Source organism: Zophobas morio, unplaced genomic scaffold (genome assembly GCF_036711695.1).
Source record: "Zophobas morio isolate AGI-343-1 ecotype UQ-CSIRO unplaced genomic scaffold, CSIRO_AGI_Zmor_V1 ptg000064l, whole genome shotgun sequence".
Lineage (NCBI taxonomy): Eukaryota > Metazoa > Arthropoda > Insecta > Coleoptera > Tenebrionidae > Zophobas > Zophobas morio.
In genome coordinates this window covers 222,889-240,309 of record NW_026972169.1, presented here as the reverse complement: position 1 = coordinate 240,309, position 17,421 = coordinate 222,889, and the positions used below count along the sequence as shown (strand labels likewise).

The window sequence follows — 17,421 nt, the reverse complement described above, 5'->3', positions numbered from 1 at the left end:
CCCAATATTTTAACGCAAGAACAAGATTATCTATACAATGAAGATAAAAACATGTGAATTTTCAGGTAAACACCTTAACGATATATGCATTTTTAAATATGAACCAACCTCTAATATCTACAATACTAATTTAAATTGTTTATATAGAAGTTGTACACGGAACACCAAACCAGAAGAATGCTAGTTGGCCCCGACGGGAATGGAACCCGCACCCTTGAGATTGAGCGACAATACTCTAACTTCTGAGCTACGATGACAACTCCACCTCTCTGGTCGGTAAATTACATAAAATTACTTATAATGACGGTTTTTCTCTTATTAGCCTTCAAGCAGCTGATAGAAGTATATCTGTTCAAAGTTCCCCTGTAGGAGTGCTATTGGGCCGCAGCAGGCGGTTGCCTTCTTAGAAATTACCGGCGAAGGAAAAAAGCACCGCTTTTATTCAGGAATTCCACAAACATAGGCTTCCTTGTCTCGTCTACACAAAGAATAGGAAGGAATTTTTTGACCGTTCTACGTTCTTCTTTAATACTCACATGTTCCAAAAAATTCTCTAATTCCCCTAACTTTTTCCCTAGTTTCCATAGCTCTCAAGGTTGGCGGTGGAGGGGGTTAATTTGGGATCTTTTCGCAGAGTTATACACGTTATTAATTTTACTACTACAAGTAGTTTCCTTTGTTATTAAAGCTGTTATTATTGTTAGTATTAGTATATTAAGGCCTGCATGCCAATTGTCTTCAACTAGACCATTTGGGTCTTTATAAGTACAAGCGCGCTCGAGGTATTGACTAATAACATTTATAAAAGTATTTTTGCTAGATAATAACCTTAAAAAACTTGTTTGACGTAATTCCTTGAGGGAGACTAAAGGTTATTCTAGAAATTCGTGAGTATAGTCTCATGTTAGTAACGTTCAACTAATGCGCTATCCGTACTAATATTATCAAAGTTGTAAATACCCTTAGATCGTACGCCATCGTTAACAATAGCGAATTATATAACTGTAAGACCAATCCTTCTCCAATAATTTGGTAAAAAATATGGCCTTTATGTAAAAAGTATAGAAGAAATTATTATTCTTCAAAAAATTTACACAGAAAAGTGAATAGACGGGCACCTACGTTTTAAATAGAGGTATTAGCCAGTAGCCCCCTTTTCGATTGTTAAGCTTGCGGTTCATGGAAGGAAACCCCAACCAAATATTAGTAATAGTTAACGTGGCTAAGGGTTTCTCATCGGCGTCATTTTCCGTAGCCTGACTAGGTTAGAATCTTGATCGTATTATATATTTACATTAAAATCTTTTAAGTATTTTAAATTTTTCAAAGGATGAAAGACGTCCAGGTTCCTTTTAATTTTTTATTGAATAAAACCTTATAAGATGATAAGGGCCGTAGTGCTGTCGGGATCGGGATGGTTGTTTCCTTGGCACGTAGGCGTTGTTTCGGCTCTTGCAAAGGAAGGCCTTCTTAAAAAAGAAAGTATTAATTCATACACAGAAAACAAAACTCAAAGTAATTTTTTATTACTTCAAATATATAATAGTTATTTCTTATCGCAAAGATATAACCGGAAATAGTACCGCAACTGCAAATACTCGCTTTTATGGTACGTCTGGAGGGAGTGTAGTAGCCTCTGGATTTGTTTTTGGACTGAGGTTGTCTTTCTATTATTGATATTGTGTGGTAGATTTTTCTTTCTTAAAATTTGAATTTTTGGTAGCGGAGAAGAGATAATGGAACTTGGTATAGAAGTAGCTAGAATGACGCGTCAACATGGATTATTGGGAAACTTGGATAGACTTATCAAAGAGATCGTAAAGAAAAAAGTTGCCTCTAGACAAGTTGGGGTAAACCCTCGGAACTTTAAAGATCTTTTTATATGCGTGACTTCGCTTACTTCGAAAAACAATAAGCCCGAAGAACCTTCTAGTTGGTTTGGTAATCTAGCTTGCTACAATAGAAAACCTTTATTTATTTATAACAACCTCTCAAAATCGATCTTTTTTCGTATTTCACAACTTTTTAAAAGACCTGATTTGCTCAATGATTTTAAGAGCGAAGAAGATGTTTTGGATGCCTGCATTTGTTCTTCTTTTATCCCCTATTACACTGGAAAAAAGTTATATAAGGAGTATAAAGGCAGTATGTACGTTGATGGCGGGTTGTTTTACTCTATCATTCCTCCCTTTGAAGAAAAAGAAATTGAATTCCTGAAAACTAGTAATTCGAACTTTTCTTTGTTTCAAGTCGAGTCTTTTAACGAATCACACGTCGCTCTGCCGAATAATTTTACTTGCCCCAGTAAAGATATTATTATCTCCTGCCCTCTTCCACTATTAGCCAGAAAAGCGGCGAAGAGGGCCCAACTTTGCAAAGAGTTGGACATTCACATAATAACTCCTCCGCGTTGCTTTTCCCTTTTCCAGTTGCTTCGTAAGTCACTTTAGGACAATTCAACTTTACTATTAACAGTTTTGATATTAATTAACAACAGGATATACTCTTGTTCCAGGGCCTGAGACTTTTTTACGTAATTTAGAGATTGCAGGAAAAAACGCAGCCCGTCTGTGGATGTTAAATAAAGAAAACTCAAGTAACTCGTACTTGTAAATTTTCGAAGAAAACAGCCACTCAACGCTGTTTCTAAAACTATTTTGATTGTGCTTATTACTAGTTTAGTCAATCATTTGGGTTTAAATAAATTTAGTTTTGTTTATACTCTATGGTCGTGCTGTTTTTCATCTCTTTACTGTTCTCTCCTTTGCCTGTTCCCTTTCACTCGAGTTGTGTAATGCCTTTAATAATAACTGTCAAGTGGAATATATTTTTATTTTGAAATCGCTATCGTGGAGAATTGATTAGATAATAATTAGGCACATAATGTGAACTCTAAGGGTTAAGGTTAAGGGTTATGTCTAAAACAATGTTGCAACTTTTTTTTCCCTTTTTATTATCGCTTTATATTAAAACTGGTAAAATACGTTCGTAATAATTTTAGTATTCGTGAGAAGAAAAATGCTATAAAAAAACCAACAAGTTTAGGACTGCCTATTATTTCGCTTGTAACGAGATATTCCTCACTGCTTTACTTTTTAAAAACTACTTAACTTTTTTATATGAAATAAAGGGGCTATAACGTAAAAAAGAATCTTAACTTCTCCCCCCTGTATTTATTTATAGTTTTAGTCGCTATAGCTTAAAATATATAAACTGTGCGTATTGCTTAAATTGTATGTAAAGTAGTTGAAGAATGTAGAGTTAGGGCCTTTATAATTTAGTTACCTTCTCTCAATCCGAAGGTCAGTGGTTATTATATGTATTCTTATTTAATTTTTCATAGCTCCAGAAAACAGTTACCTTTAGAGCATTGATTTATTATTTTCATAAAAGTAGAAGTCACACTAACATACCTTTGAGCTGCAACTACCATCCACAAGGTTGTAAAAAGGCTAAAGCCTTTACATGGGCAATGCAAACTACTTTAGGTGCTTCTAAAAGAGTTGGGGCCTTGTAATCTCCACATACGTACCCCTGCCAGCGACTTTTTTAAAACAAACGGGGAATAGGAAAAAAAATAGTCAACAGATTAAGGTTTTTTAAAAAGGTAAGTTTATTTTTAAAGAAATAAATGAAACCCATTAAAACTAAATAAATTACATTTCTTTAATGAAGTAAAATTTTGGCAATATTTTTCAGTAACAAGTTTTCTAATGTTTTATAAAAATCGTTGTAAGGTAAAAAAACGCTGAAGGTACTCGGAAGAACTGCTTGCTTAACTTCAACTACTTATAGCCTTCAATTTTACATTACATGATTATTACTGATAAGCTCATAAAGACGAAAAAAGTATATAAAATTGTTTTTACCGTTTAGTCACCCAGGGGACGAGAGTGAATTTCACTTGTTTGTGCCTTCAAACTTCTAGTGGTTACGCAAAGTTCTCGCTGTAGCCATTCTAATAAAGGAGTTCCTCTTAAATTCAACCAGTTCATCCGTTGCAACGTTTACAAGCGACAAATTTTGGTAGTTGTAAGTATTCCAAGAGAAAATTTCTCCTTTCTACTTTCCATTATATAAAAGTTTACTAACAATTTCCTTTAAAAATCTTATACTTTTTTTTATTTGAGGCAGCAGTTAATACTTTACTTGGCCAACAAATAATAACATATTGCTAAGTTTTCCGAGATCTTTATGACGACCAGTTTAAATTTTATATATGACCCGTAATAAATATATAAAAATAACTGGAACGGGGGAATGCAACTCACAACAGCTTAAGCAAAGGCCCATAAACCTTCACTTGCATACGACAATTGTTACTGATGAATTTTTATGAAGCTCTTTGAATACAAAGAAAAGTCAATAACTGCTATAACTAATAAGAAAGAATAGAATCTTATTTTTTAATTATAGAAAAATGGTATTTTTTTATAAATAATTTAGTTCTTGGTACAGGACTGTACAATGTTCCCCCAGCGTATATATGTTCAGAGTCCTATTCAAGTTTGTTAGCAATGTGGTCAATAAAAATGTATTTTAATCTATGCTCTGTAACAAACGTTCAACAAATAATTTAGCAAACTTTTAAATAAAGAACAAGCAAAAACTCAACTTTTCGTGCTCTCACCAGAGAAATAACAAAAAAAGTATAGATTTGTGTTATACGAAGAATGAAGTATTAAAGCTTTGGTGTAATTGACCTTTATTTTGTTTTAACAAAAATTGGGTAGCCTTATTATGTGAAAGACCTATATTGAAAGGGTTTAACATGCTAAACGATTGTAAAAATACTATACGTATGGTACAGAACCATGTTCAAGAAAAGCGTCATTTCCTTTTATATCTGTCAGTTCAAATAAAAATAATCATTTTTTAATACGCGATCGATTAACAAGTTACGCAAGCGTCGGTCGTTTGCAAGTATGAGTCAAGTTTTATTGAAACAATCCTAGTGCCCTTTGCGTTTGACCTAGGGTTAAAATTGGTCACGCTGTTTGACGCCAAAAAAGTATTTTTCTCGAACAGACAGGGGCAAAAGTTACTTGGGGTCTAACTTTCTTGCCTGCGTTTTAAAGAAAGAGTTTTCGTTGTTTACTGGCTCATTTAAATAGTACAGGTTACAAAACCAATTTAAGATGGTGTAAAAAAAAATAGCTTTAAAATCTTTCTGGTGTTGGGGTACATTGCGCTTTTTGTACATCGCATTGGGCCTGGTTTTTACCGTTTTGGCCTTTTAGAACTGTATTTGACATAATACTCCCAAATTAGCTCTCCAGCTATAAGCCTAGGTATGGGAACGGTCTTCACCGAACCACTCCAAAAAGTAGGGCCAATTTTAAGGAAGCAGATTTATCATTGATAGTACCTAGTCTTAACAAATTCTAATAGGTGGCCTCACAGATCTGGAAATTGGTTTTCTAAACTTTCGAATTAGATAGAAGTTAAAGTTTAGTATGACCTGCATCCTAATGTCTCAATAAACAAGTGTTTAAAAATTAACGTTATTTTTTTTATTTTGTGTAAAAGTAAAAAATTTAAAGCACAAGGGACCTACTGCGACTACTAATGTCTAAATGAGCAAGCAATACTGTAGGGTTAAAGACGGAAATTATACGAGTCGGCTTCGTGCTAATCCCCACGGTATCCATACCCTTGAGAAAAGTTTAATGCAATATTTTTAATACACTACATTAGCTATACCTCAACATTACTATTATAGTGCCTATTGGTAATCGCGGAAAAGCAACGCTAGGTGCCTTACATGGAGCGTTTAGCAAATCCTTTAGTTTGAGAAATTTTTTGAGGCAATTAGTCAAAACTTCACCTTACGCGTCCGTAATTCTTCCTGAGCTGCACGCGTTTTAGATGTTTCTCCTGAGAACGTGCTTGTCTCTATTTATTATATATTTGAAGGAATTACGGTCTCTAATTTAAATATTTTTCCAAGACAGAGGTCGTTACCCTAGGGGGCTTGTCGTCTTGCCGTGATGTGACAGCCCCCTTTTTCCTAAATTGCCATTACTACTTCAATATTGTTACCATCCGTCGTTAGTGCTTACTATTACTATTTCTAGGGCTACCGTTTTATTTCATTTATTATTTTTAAGAAATTTAATATTATTACTGTGCTATTAATAAGGTTATTATTTAATAAATTGTTTTTTTGAGGATACCTCACTCATTTTTATGTCTTCTCGAATGACTTCTTAAAATAGTCTAGGAGTAGCACCGCAAAATAAGTAATACGCTTGTAGTTCTCAAAAGTAGTGTTAATTTGTAATGTTAATTTCTGTTTTATAAGTTTTCTTACAAAATATATTTCTTTATTAGGTATAGAAATTTTGCTTTAACTTTTTTAGCTGCCTAGAATTAACGGCAGAGTTTGCGATCAAAAAGTTAGCCTTAAGCCTCTTTTATAAGGTATTCTTATAAAAGTTAACGCGACCATGTAAATAAATATAATATAAAGTGATTTTTTAGTCCTTTAAAGATATTAACATGTATATAACTTAAACCAAACAGTTAACAGAAGTAAAATAAATATTTATATTGACTTGAATAAGCTTAAAAATAGCTTCAAAATAACCATAGTTGTAGTGGGTTACTTATAAAAATATCACCTGTTTGCAGGTACACTCAGAGATGGCAAGGATCTTTATTGTCGCCTTGACTGTTGACATTCCCGCATTTGAGTATGACCAAATTATGCACATTTTCTATCGCTCACTATGTTAACGCCCACGCCATGTGCTGCAGGAAAAAGCGCTGGCTTCAGCTGCCTGACCATCCTTGGAACTTGGCTCCTGAAATGGAAACTGAATGTAAACCCACCCAAAAGTAGTTCCCTACTTATCTCTCCTGGAGAAAAAGGAACAATTTAATTAGGCGTGTTGTTCCGTAAAGGATTCATGTTATTTTTTATTTAAAAAGCTTAAGTGGATTACGTCACTAAACAGGCAAATGTTCCTAGGGCAAGTTTGATTATCTCCTCTGCTGCTCAAACAGGCTTCCATGACGTAACAACCTTCCCCTCTACGCGGCGTGTATGTACAATCATTACCGCTACATGCCCTCGCTTATATTACACATAAAAACCTCAGAGTACTGTATTTTTAATAATGCTTGCGAAGAATTGCTACGGCTCTTTGTTTTCTAATAGTCAGCTACATAAAGAATGTCAACCGAAACCTATAGACATTTTTTATATTAAAGCGCGCACAGCAATTCTGCATACATACAGCGAATACACTATTTAGAAGCTTTTGAAATATTTAGAAGGTCAGTCGATATAGATCGGACAGCCTAATAGGCAGACTGCCTTACAGTTTTCTAGGGCGTCTTCGCGACTTTTTTTTGTTTGTTTTTGTGGTTGAAAAACTACCCACCCTTAAATACAAAAGAGGATACGTTAGGCAGTCAAGCAGATTATGACTTCTAAATAAAATGCTTGCTGATATGAAGGCGGATATATATACAATTTGTCATGGAAGTCAAACTTACTATTACGTGTAATAAAAGCGTGAGTTACTAGGAAAAAACAGCTTTGAGGAAGCTAAAATTTTCTGGTCAAGGCTAAAAGCTACTATACCAGATTTTATGATGAATCAAGTAGTGTAACTAAAAAATAAATAATTTAAATTTTGATTTATTTTTATCACATTAAATTCGTGGCATTTATAACGGATTAAATTACCCATCACACTAAAAAGGGAGGAAAGCTTATAAGGAGGTGAACCATCTTTAAGGTTTTGGATCCTTACATAATTAAAATTCGTACTCACTATTTATAACAGTATAACATTGGTTTCAATTTATTATATAATAATAAATTGTCTAATAAAAAGCTACTTTTTTTATAAAAAAGTTATTGCGGTTGCAATATATAATATTTGGAAGTCGAACAGAGCGAGCTATTGTATTTTAAATCGTAATTTTCCCCTCGCGCTGGCATGCCAGGGGTGGCAAGCAGGCTGTGGAGTGATAGGGTAGTAGATAGCTTTTTGTATACAATTGTGGAGAGAGGATATTGAAATGTGTTTGAGTTCTCTTTCTTCTCCTCTTGAAATGAAATCACTACCTATACTGAAGTCAGATTTTGTTGAATTATCTCCTTATTTAAGGTTTACAATTCAGCGTTTCTATGGTAAATTATTATTGTCAAGTTAGAGTTTAAGGAATTATGTGATCAAGAAGTACGAACTGGCACCTGAAACTTTCGAGGAAAAGTTTGAGTTTTTTGAGAGCTTAAGAAATGTGAGTTGCTATTATTAGGTTAATTAAAAATATAAACCTTAACTAACAATCCTTATAAATGTAACAATAAGTTATAATATTGCATACTTATTATCATGGCATTAAGAAAGCAAGAGTTAATATCTATTGTAAATTTATAATTCAAGGAAACTTTCAAGGAGGGGTACTCCTTAGAGCAAGTTCTCGAAAGGTCTATGAAGTACAGTGGACAGCTTTTATATGCTACTACAAAGTTTTTAAATTGTGAAGTAGAGAGTCTTTGGTATAATAAATATTTTTGTCACTTCTGTTTAGCCAAAGTAATAATAAAAAAAATTTAATTTAATTCGAAACGTCTTAATTTTATAAGTATTTATATAAAAATATATCCATCTTTGTTTTAAGGATATTAGATAAGACCCGCTTAGTTACCCCCTTCTTAAAAACTCACAGTTTATAGATAGTTGCGCTCACAACCTTTCTCTTATCGTACACTCCGCAGGTATACTGACTCGGCCTTTCCTAAGCTGGCGGTGGATGTGTTTACCGAAGAACCTGTTATGCTTCTATTCAGGATAGGAGCCATTTTTTCTTCTCTAGGAGGTTGGATTCGCGTGCCTTAATAAAAAATTAGTATAACTCAAAACTGCTATTCTCATTGTTTTGTATTCTTTATGTCTACTGGCATATAAGCAAGTTTTCTTGTTAGTCTGTGTTTCAGTTTATGTTGTGCTGCTTTATGGACTTTCGACTGACTTAGTGCAAGTGGATCGAACTGCGGCTGAAGGTCCTAAAAGAGCTTGCGCATTTTTTCAAAAGGCTGCTGGCGCCTATGAGTATGCTTCAAGGTCTTCCTTATTAGCTCGTGGGCATGAGCTTTTGGCTTTGTGCACTTTTCTGAAGCTCTCCTACTCCGTCTTGCCTTAGGTTGCTCAACGCTTCCAAGCTTGCGAAGCACTCTATCCTATTAGCCGCCGCCCACCGATTAAAGTTGCTCTGTTTGGTAGTATCTGGCGATACGCCTTGGAAAAAATCGCTTCTTCTGCTTCTTTCGCTGCTTCGTTAAGGCTCAAGCTCAAGAGTGTTTCTTTGAGCGCTCGCTGTCTGCGGGGATAAGACCGTCCATTGTGTCCAAGCTTTCTTATCAGTGCTCAAAGTACTACTCTGAGGCTGCCGCAACGGCACCTGGGCCATCCCTATTAGTCACAGAAGGTGCAAATAAGCTGGCTCAATCTGCCCGCCTTTTTAACTTGATGTTCTGCGTTTCAACAGAACATCTGAAGCTTATTAAAGTGAAGGAAGAGTTGTTTTATATAATAGCGCTGTACTACGCTGGACAGAAGGTTTTTCTATGCAGCGGGCAGCAGCACTACTTAATATGGTACTGCTCCCAAGTTAAAGGGGGAGGGCGAGTACGGGTTCTCTGTGGCACATCTCAAGTGGGCGGCAGAAAAGGCCAAAACCCTCAAAAGGGGACTGGACAGCTCCAAAAGCCACCCTCTCATCGCTGGCGTAACTTTTCTCTTTCTTGATTAAACTGTATGTAAGGGCTAGACTCCGGCTAGGTGGTCGCCGCACTTGTGAAGGAGCTGGCTGAAAAATTTGAGAGGGCTTTCGAAGATAACAATACAATCTACCATGAAACCGTCGTCTCGTCGCTCCCGCCGTTGGAGTCGTTTTCCCTTGCGAAAGTGTTCACATGCTTAATAAAAATAAACCTCGAGGCGTCCCCTCCCTGTTTGTTCCAGGTTACTGAGTATCCATGGGGGTACAATATGGATGTGCTTGTAGACAAAACACTGTTCTCTGGCCTTGTTTCATTGGACATCACTCTGTCCCTCTCCGCCTACAGGTGACCAGTCTCTAAGTGTTACCCCAGGCGGACTTACTCGGTATCGCCTTATAGCGAGGAGAAGGCCAAACTTCTTAGACAAGTTTCCGATGACTTTCAAACGGCCTCAGCTGAGCTGGAGCGCCGTCTGGCAGATATAAACGTGTCCAGAGCGCTGGAAAGTGGTGCGTCTTGTATAACCCTCGACCACTTTTTCCGTTACTCTTTGCTCCTCGTCGTGACTAGAACTTTCTTTTAGCGGATATTTCTTTAAAAAAAGGCAGGCGTGCTTCGCCGTTTCTACACGCGAGTATGCACGCCGGCTAATGGCGGTTGATAACTGTTCCCTGGAACTTTTGGGTGCTTCTCTTCTCCGCATCCCTCCCAGACTGCTTTATCCACTATTTAACAGAGATAGTCAAGAAACTTAAAGCGGTCTCTCCAAAGGATCTCGACGCCTTTGCAGTGGCGAATGAGCAATTTATAAGAGAAAGAAACGGAATTACTCAGGCTGTTCATGCTGTCCGTGTGTTGAATAACCCAGTAGGCGGCTCTACTTATTGTTTTCTATGCAGGCTCTCAAATCCAACGTGGCTCTACGGAAAGAGGCTTGTAGTATGTGCAACTCCGGCTTTTATTTCCTTATACTCTACCGTTCGCTCAGTTTTGTTCTGTGCGGGAGAGCATTGAAAAGCTGTGCCAGCCGTCTTTTCCAGAAAACCTTCCCTCTTTGCCCTCTACCGCACTTGAGGCTTCCCAGCAGGTCCGCGTGCAGTTGCAGGGCCTAATGAAACGCATCGAGAAGATGTTGCTCCACAGAAGTGATATTGAAGTGGAATTAAGGAAGATGGTGACCTTCTCGAAGTTTTGCACCGTGCTCTGCGCTTCTTTTCCCGCTTCTTCTCGCTTTAAAGATTACCGAAGATGACATAACCACCCGCCTTTCTGAAATGGAGGCGAATCCCCACGTGGAGGGCCATACAAGAAAGGCAATGCAAGAAGAGATCATTACTAGCGAACTCGAGAAGTACAACGATATATTAGAGACGGCCAGGCTCAATCTTTCTGCTCAGCAGCCCCTTTTGAAGTTAGCTGTCGTTAACCGCTACCCCTGCGTAGTTTCCCTTTGCCTGCTACATACGTAGGGCAGTTTCGGACGCCGCCGCAGCAGTTTTCATGAACGTTGGCGGAGGTGTTTTTCTATAGTCTGTAGCTCCGCACCCATATGAACATGCTCGCAAGGCGCGCTTGGGGACTTGGTAAGAAGGCTGAACGTGGACAGCGAGAAGTATATCCAGCTCATCGACCTGCTGAGGTCAACAACACGTGTCTTCCGATCTAAGTAGGCGCCCTCATTGTTTCTAGTGAGAGCGAATCCTTTTGGTCGGAAGCTAAACTTGAAGCTACTCGACTTTGGGACATGTGTTTATTACAGAAAGCCGAGAGGTTTTTTTACAGAAAGCTGCATGATACTTGGCCTTAATTTTCTCGCAAAAGTGCAAAGTGCAGCCCTAAAAAGAAAAGACTGCCGCCGCCCGTCCCTGCAGAACCTCGACAATATCAACCAGCACCGTCTTTTAGCTTACAAAAGTGCATACCTTGCCAGTGACTACCTAACCTGCACACACGCACGTTGTTTACTAGTTAACAAATTCTACTTTTCAAGATCGCCGCCATTGAAGAAGTCTGAGGCGCTGACTTTAAACGAAGGAGCTTTGCCCATTGTTCCTTTTGCTAACCTCGAGGTGGTTATCCCGGAGTCCATCGGGCCCAGCAGGTTGCTTAGCATTTAATAAGTTTGGTTGACCACTGACAGGAATTAGCGGAGAAGACGTTTACAGTAACGGTGCCCAACGCCGACTGTTAACGCGCTTGCAGCGGTATCAACGGCAAATACCAGAAGAAGGTCCTGTGAGCAATGCAGGGCCTGCAGGACCAGTAAGGAGCAGTCATCAGAACCTCCTTGAGCTAGTTGAGGTACCTGCTAGGCCCAGCTCTCGTACGAAACCTACGACTCGGAGAAGCCCGGGGGCGCCCCCACTGCCTCCCAAGCCAGCAGGGGGACAACAGCCGCCGAGCCACATGTAGAATCGAGAAGCGCAATTTTTAAAAAGTTTTTTTGGAAAAAGTCACCATTTTTGCTTAACTAACACGCTAATAAATGATCAAAAGACAACGGAACTTAGTTATTTTTTTATATTGAGAAAATAGCTGACAGCTTGTTAAAAAGGTACGAGCGCCGTCTTTTCAAATTCGGCAGGTCAAGCTTATTGGAGTTTTTTATTTCTTTTATTTGCTATTAGCAGCAAAAATGCTGGTAATGGTGGTGTATACGCCGCAACTAAGAAACCAACTGAGAGGGCGGCGCAGGATGCTAACTGACCAACAATAACCGCTCACCATTCAGATCTGTAGAGCGGGTGTCTACTTTGAAGCCTCTTTTATTCGAGGAAATTTTCGAAAAGAGACAGGAGACGGGTCTTGCCGCACGGACTCCAGTTTATTGAAGTGTTCTTTCAAGTACTCATTGGCTGCGCCCCAGCTTTTGATATTGATTGAACAGCACCTGCCGCCCTCTCCCGCCACCAGTTGAGCAATTTGCTTGGCCGACTTGAGTACTTTGCCTTTCCCGCTATGCTCCTGATGTCTTAAGCCATCATTCGAGTCGTCCGTCTCTGTGGTGTCCTCGATTGCCTCTCCACCCCCGTCAACGCCCTGGCGCTATGATTGCGCGAATCAGAAGGCTTAGAGGGGAACAAACATTAAAGCGAATAAATAACAGCAAAGCATTCGATGGTTAGGTCTCTGGGGGTCTTTCCTTGACCATTCTCAATGTTGACATTGGCGTTACATAGCAGCAGCATCTTCACAGTTTCGACGTGCTGGCTGCGTAAAGAAAGTACGCCGTAAGCTTAGAGGTTAGCGGGCGCAATGAAGAGCCGCACCCGACCGCGGCGAAATGCAGGGGTGTGTTCAAGCCTTTAGGCGTCCGCACATCGACGTCCTGGCCGCAGCCCTTTACGAAGAACAGCACTAGTACGGTCAAGCCTAGAGTTGCCGCGAGGTGCAGGCCCGTGACTTTATCTTTCTCGCGCAAAAAAGTCGAGGGGCCCGCTGTTGTAGCCGGACGGGTGGGGGGCAATGAATTAATTGGCCGTAACGAGCACGAGGTATCATAATATTTCCGGCGAAGTGGCAGGGATTTCACTTCACAGAAGCGGGAAGTTCCTGGTGTTTTTAAGGGTCGCGTAAGAGTGTTTATTGGAAGGAGCGGCAAGGCCCTACCAAACAGGCGGATAGAGAGGACTTGTTCAACCAAGGCGACGGGAATCGGAGTGGTCAGGTCTTTGTTGTGTGCCCGTAACAGCAGTAATAAGTAAACATCCTCCGCCTTCACAGCTTTAATAAATATTCGCTACAAAGACAGCAATAGGAGGCGAAAATATTAGAAAGACAGTCAAGGGACAGCACCAGCCAATGTTCATTCCAGGTAGAAGCGGGTAGAAATTTCTTGTAAAGGTACTTGGCATAGATAAATTTCTTTCGAGTTTGCCTCAAAAGGGTGCGCACAGTCACAAATTGAGGAGAAAAGGGATGTACAACAAGATGTGGTACATGCATGACTTTTCGTTCAACATCGGTGCAGCGAGGCGGGCTTGATAGACTCTGTTGCTCGTGAAGTTTCCTATAGCCTTCAATATCTGCAGTCCGCATCTTCAGTGTCGGTGATGGAAAAGAGCAAAGACGAAAAGGGAGACAAAAAGATCGGGAACTCTCAGCTTGTCGAGGTACCACGAGCGAATCTTCGATATGTGGACGCCCATTTCCCGATGGATGCCGGAGCACGCAATGCACAGGAATATCCCCAAATTCAGAGAGACCCAGACTGGGTCTTGCAGTAGAGAAACGGAAGGAGTAAGGAGGAAAAACGGGCTAAGCCTAGCCAGCCGGTCACCCACTTTTGGCTCCACACTCCGCGCACTCTCCGTTCCCGGGAAGCGTGGCCGTCTCATTCCGTAACCTGGCGTTCTCTAGCAAAGTTTCCTGAGCGTCTTTCTGCATAAAAATGGACCAATCCTGCAATGTTTTCCGATGTAGAAGGCGTAACTAACCTCGTTACCGCGGTTCTGGCGGGCAGATGCCGCAGTAATAGACTCATTGATTGCATTTCTGATACCCTCCACCCAGGACTTCTGTTCCGCCTCTAACAAAACTCACTCTTGTAAAAAAAGAACCATGCCGGGCGAGTGGCAATAACCAGAAGCCACGGAGAAAATGTAACTTTTCCGCAAGGAAATCAGCCGAAAGCAAAAGCGCCTGTCCTTTTGAGCTTCATCGCGTACCGTACAAGTTATAAGGGAGATCGACCGGAAGCTACTGGAGTCCTCGTGATAAAAAAAATAAAATTTATTGGTGGCGACCAAGGGAAAACGACAGCTGTGCAACCCTACCCAGGAGCTCGATAAGCTTAGCAGCTCCCCGGAAACAGAGCACCAGCGCTTCTTCCACACGCGGAAGTTCTTATGGTGGCGCTGGTATACCCACCCGCAGGTCTACAGAAATAATCAGCGGGCAACAGGAAGCGATCCAACGAGTACGACTTCCTTAGAGGCGTGTTCAGTATGGAGGACGCTAGATAGCTCCGGCTGAAGACGGCCCAGTTTGTCTAAAGCAAAAACTGCATTAAAGATCACAGAAGAAAAAAATTTACTACCCGACAGTTTTTTCTGGAGCGCCAGCAAGTCTTGGCGTTCGTTGAGATAAACTAAGTTCTCCTGTTCCAATCAAAAGTTCAAATACTTGTAGTATTTTAGTAAATAAAGAATTTGCCTGCTCAAGATCTAGCGAAAGGTTTTTTAAGAAAGGCTCAAGTTGTTTAAGAGATTGATAGCCGAGCTCAAAAAACTTTAGCTGAGAGTCGTACAGATCCGTCTACGAAACGAAGAAGGTTCAAGATATTACGGGTGACAATTATTAAAATTCACAGAAATCTACCAAAGTTAACAGGAAAAAAAGCTCATTTTTAGCCTTTAAGTCTTTGAGGCTGAGCAAATACTCGCAGGTTGCCAGCTGCAGTAGAGCCTTCTCTTCCTTTAAGTCAACCTGAAGTAGAAGATTTAGAAATCAGTGCAGCGCTCAATCTATATATAAAAACCTCTCCCCTTTCACCTCGTTTGTGTTTCCACCTGGTTATAGCCTTCTCAAATTTTCTCTTGTAATCCTCAAAGTAAAGATTAGATGATATATTGTTGAAGGACCAAAGCATACCAGGTCAGAACCATACACCCTCATCAACTCGTCAAGGGCGTTGCAAGCTCTCGACAATGCTTGTTTCACAAACTAAAAATAACAATACCAGTACTATAATAGCACAAAACGGCTGAATTTAATCTATTTCGTTTAGTAATTAACGCGCTGGATATTTTTTTAATTATACTTTCACACAACTTGCAGAAAGCAGAGCAATAAAAAAAGCTCTGCAGCTAAAATCTATATAAGAGTGTATAGTAACGTTCTTCTATGTCTTTTGAAACCTTTAATATTAATTATCTCTGCTTAAAAGCAGTTACTACTGCACGTATTTAAAAAATTGTATTATTAGAAATAATAAAATTGATTTAAAAAGGCAATAATTTTTTAGAATGGTAAATACACACTAAGTGTCGGAGATCGACCAATTCCTCACTTTTTTGCGAAAATGACAAGTAAGATTCGTGAAGTTTGGAGCCACCAAGAGTGAGTTGAAGAGTTCCATATGTTGATAATTCTTTGGCAAAAGAAGTTTCATTCTGTAGCATAACTATTTAAAAATAGTGGCCAAGTGAAAAAGATTATAAATAATAAGGACAAACCTTCAGAAGCCGAAACCAAATTTTTCATGTTCTTGGCAATAGCTTTTAAGGCTTTTCTTTTGCTTTCAAGCATCTTACAAAAAAGAAGTGTGTATATTAAAATTCTGACAATAAAATTAAAGCGCTTACTTCCTCTACACTGCTTAAAATGCTACGAAATTCTTTAAAAGACTTTAAAAACTCGTTATTTGAATTTTTAAGATCGCAGTTAATACTATTAATAAATTCCTTTTCCAGGGCAAGTTGAAAAGAAATTTCACCGAGTTCTGGTTTCAACTTGATAGAACCCCTATTTCTAACGACTGGAGTTAAATCCGGTAATGCAGGCGATTTAACTAAATTCTGAAGATTTTGCTCTCCACCATTATGATTCTTATTAATTTTCATATTGCTTAGATTCACAACCTTTTATAAATTCTTCCAGCAAGTTGCACCCTACACACGAAGCTTTAAAAATAAAAATGCACCAATTCTAAGTCGTCAGTGACATATGCAAGTTCGAGCTGAATTTTCGGTGATAAAGCAAAGCGGGAAAGCTATTCGCGGCGGCTAAACTACAATTTTTAAAATTTAATCATCACGGGGCCCATGCCTACATAATTCTTAAAGTTGTAAGAACGTCATTTTAATAATAGGAAAGACCAGTTTTGTTAAATTTAATTTATTTTAATGCAGCCATTTCATTTTTTAGTTAATTTCTTTTATAACTTTAACGTTCTCTATTTTGTCTACACAGATCCATATATAGTGATAAATTGTTCAAATCGCAACAGTATTTTTATAAATATTTCAAGTACTAATTTGTCTAAATTTCCTTTTTAAAAAGCGCGTAGATCGAGGCAGACTCATTTCACTAGTATTTGCGTGAATAAAAATATCAAATGACTATATTAAATGTTACACTTGAAAAATAATTTAAATATCCCTCGGAAGCCTGTGTGCAATAAAAATTATTTTAAACTATAATCCTTATAAATATTATATATTCTGTTATGTTTAATTATGCGCTTATTCTTAGTTCAAGGAAGTCAAATAGTAGTTTGAAAATAAGAAACTCCTTTAAGCAAACTAAGCAAGCGCTCACCAAGGATTGGCTAGAAAAAAAGTGTTGTTGCTGTTTTTTTAGCACTGGCATACTACGGCCGGTTTTCTTCAGGCCTTAATCCGCTCAAAATGAATTCCCCTTTTCTGCGGAAGTTGGGGGGCGAAGGCCCACCTGTGTTACGCTCTTTAAAGTTCTATTATGCCTGCCCGACGGAAAAAACAAAAATGCTGAAAATATCGGGCCCGGACTCCCGCCATCCGGTCTAATGTGTTGGAAAACCGCTAAAACCCCCACCGGAGAGGCAGTATTAAGCACCTACCAGCACCGCTGCCAGTCACCCGGCCATCAGCTCCTCATCCCAGAGGGGTTTTACTAAAATTATACATATATTCACCATATAAATTAATGCAATTAATCTAAAAGGCACCCAATAAAAAATAAATAGTTACTTAATTACT

At 38.9% G+C, this 17,421-nt stretch overlaps 3 protein-coding genes and 1 long non-coding RNA gene across 10 annotated transcripts; 3 read left to right on the top strand and 1 right to left on the bottom strand.

Moving 5' to 3' along the window:
* The first annotated feature begins 1,382 nt into the window (after window positions 1–1,382).
* Window positions 1,383–2,613, top strand: LOC135143556 (uncharacterized). The gene is made up of 4 exons (XM_064075431.1): window positions 1,383–1,482; window positions 1,547–1,658; window positions 1,724–2,436; window positions 2,498–2,613. Exons 1-4 carry the CDS (start codon window positions 1,383–1,385, stop codon window positions 2,611–2,613), a joined length of 1,041 nt encoding a protein of 346 aa, XP_063931501.1.
* Window positions 2,614–6,357: 3,744 nt separating this feature from the next.
* Window positions 6,358–6,908, top strand: LOC135143537 (uncharacterized). The gene is made up of 3 exons (XR_010282827.1): window positions 6,358–6,423; window positions 6,634–6,695; window positions 6,760–6,908. It is a non-coding gene; the product is annotated as an uncharacterized LOC135143537 (long non-coding RNA).
* Window positions 6,909–8,045: 1,137 nt separating this feature from the next.
* LOC135143561 (tyrosine-protein phosphatase non-receptor type 23-like) lies at window positions 8,046–12,247 on the top strand. Of its 4 annotated transcripts, none has more exons than XM_064075438.1 (23): window positions 8,046–8,123; window positions 8,170–8,256; window positions 8,403–8,518; window positions 8,738–8,838; window positions 8,996–9,083; window positions 9,163–9,238; window positions 9,303–9,447; window positions 9,508–9,578; window positions 9,631–9,747; window positions 9,801–9,926; window positions 9,984–10,087; window positions 10,142–10,251; window positions 10,313–10,426; window positions 10,479–10,588; window positions 10,642–10,674; window positions 10,731–10,916; window positions 10,981–11,153; window positions 11,212–11,258; window positions 11,309–11,381; window positions 11,432–11,512; window positions 11,564–11,656; window positions 11,733–11,843; window positions 11,890–12,247. In XM_064075438.1, the coding sequence occupies exons 3-23, from the start codon at window positions 8,451–8,453 to the stop codon at window positions 12,152–12,154; spliced, it is 2,292 nt and encodes a 763-aa protein (XP_063931508.1). In that variant the 5' UTR covers window positions 8,046–8,123; window positions 8,170–8,256; window positions 8,403–8,450; the 3' UTR covers window positions 12,155–12,247. The 4 variants fall into 4 exon arrangements, with proteins under 4 accessions (XP_063931508.1, XP_063931509.1, XP_063931507.1 ...); XM_064075439.1 differs by having other exon boundaries at window positions 8,170–8,274; XM_064075437.1 differs by having other exon boundaries at window positions 8,047–8,123; window positions 8,178–8,256.
* A 100-nt stretch (window positions 12,248–12,347) lies between these two features.
* LOC135143573 (arf-GAP with SH3 domain, ANK repeat and PH domain-containing protein 1-like) lies at window positions 12,348–16,332 on the bottom strand. 4 transcript variants are annotated; one of them, XM_064075460.1, is made up of 20 exons: window positions 16,048–16,332; window positions 15,919–15,991; window positions 15,724–15,866; window positions 15,335–15,406; window positions 15,222–15,287; window positions 15,062–15,169; window positions 14,897–14,998; window positions 14,781–14,841; window positions 14,668–14,732; window positions 14,518–14,619; window positions 14,325–14,451; window positions 14,179–14,270; window positions 14,026–14,122; window positions 13,825–13,958; window positions 13,682–13,767; window positions 13,538–13,619; window positions 13,352–13,481; window positions 13,012–13,294; window positions 12,847–12,952; window positions 12,348–12,787 (listed from the first exon to the last, which is right to left on the bottom strand). In XM_064075460.1, the coding sequence occupies exons 1-20, from the start codon at window positions 16,303–16,305 to the stop codon at window positions 12,491–12,493; spliced, it is 2,484 nt and encodes an 827-aa protein (XP_063931530.1). In that variant the 5' UTR covers window positions 16,306–16,332; the 3' UTR covers window positions 12,348–12,490. The 4 variants fall into 4 exon arrangements, with proteins under 4 accessions (XP_063931530.1, XP_063931529.1, XP_063931528.1 ...); XM_064075459.1 differs by having other exon boundaries at window positions 13,352–13,465; window positions 13,522–13,619; window positions 14,668–14,841; XM_064075458.1 differs by having other exon boundaries at window positions 14,668–14,841.
* Between the last annotated feature and the right edge of the window lie 1,089 nt (window positions 16,333–17,421).

Coding starts and splice junctions, on each gene's coding strand:
- LOC135143573 (XM_064075459.1), bottom strand. CDS start 16,305: ATGAAAATTAATAAGAATCATAATGGTGGAGAGCAAAATCTTCAGAAT. Junction 13,768..13,824: donor TGAGAGTTCCCGATCTTTTT/GTCTCCCTTTTC, acceptor TGCGGACTGCAG/ATATTGAAGGCTATAGGAAA. Junction 12,953..13,011: donor CTGCATTTCGCCGCGGTCGG/GTGCGGCTCTTC, acceptor TTCTTTACGCAG/CCAGCACGTCGAAACTGTGA.
- LOC135143556 (XM_064075431.1), top strand. CDS start 1,383: ATGATAAGGGCCGTAGTGCTGTCGGGATCGGGATGGTTGTTTCCTTGG. Junction 1,483..1,546: donor AGGCCTTCTTAAAAAAGAAA/GTATTAATTCAT, acceptor AATATATAATAG/TTATTTCTTATCGCAAAGAT. Junction 2,437..2,497: donor TTCCCTTTTCCAGTTGCTTC/GTAAGTCACTTT, acceptor AATTAACAACAG/GATATACTCTTGTTCCAGGG.
- LOC135143561 (XM_064075437.1), top strand. CDS start 8,068: ATGAAATCACTACCTATACTGAAGTCAGATTTTGTTGAATTATCTCCT. Junction 9,927..9,983: donor AGTCGTTTTCCCTTGCGAAA/GTGTTCACATGC, acceptor TGTTTGTTCCAG/GTTACTGAGTATCCATGGGG. Junction 11,657..11,732: donor CCGTCTTTTAGCTTACAAAA/GTGCATACCTTG, acceptor CTACTTTTCAAG/ATCGCCGCCATTGAAGAAGT.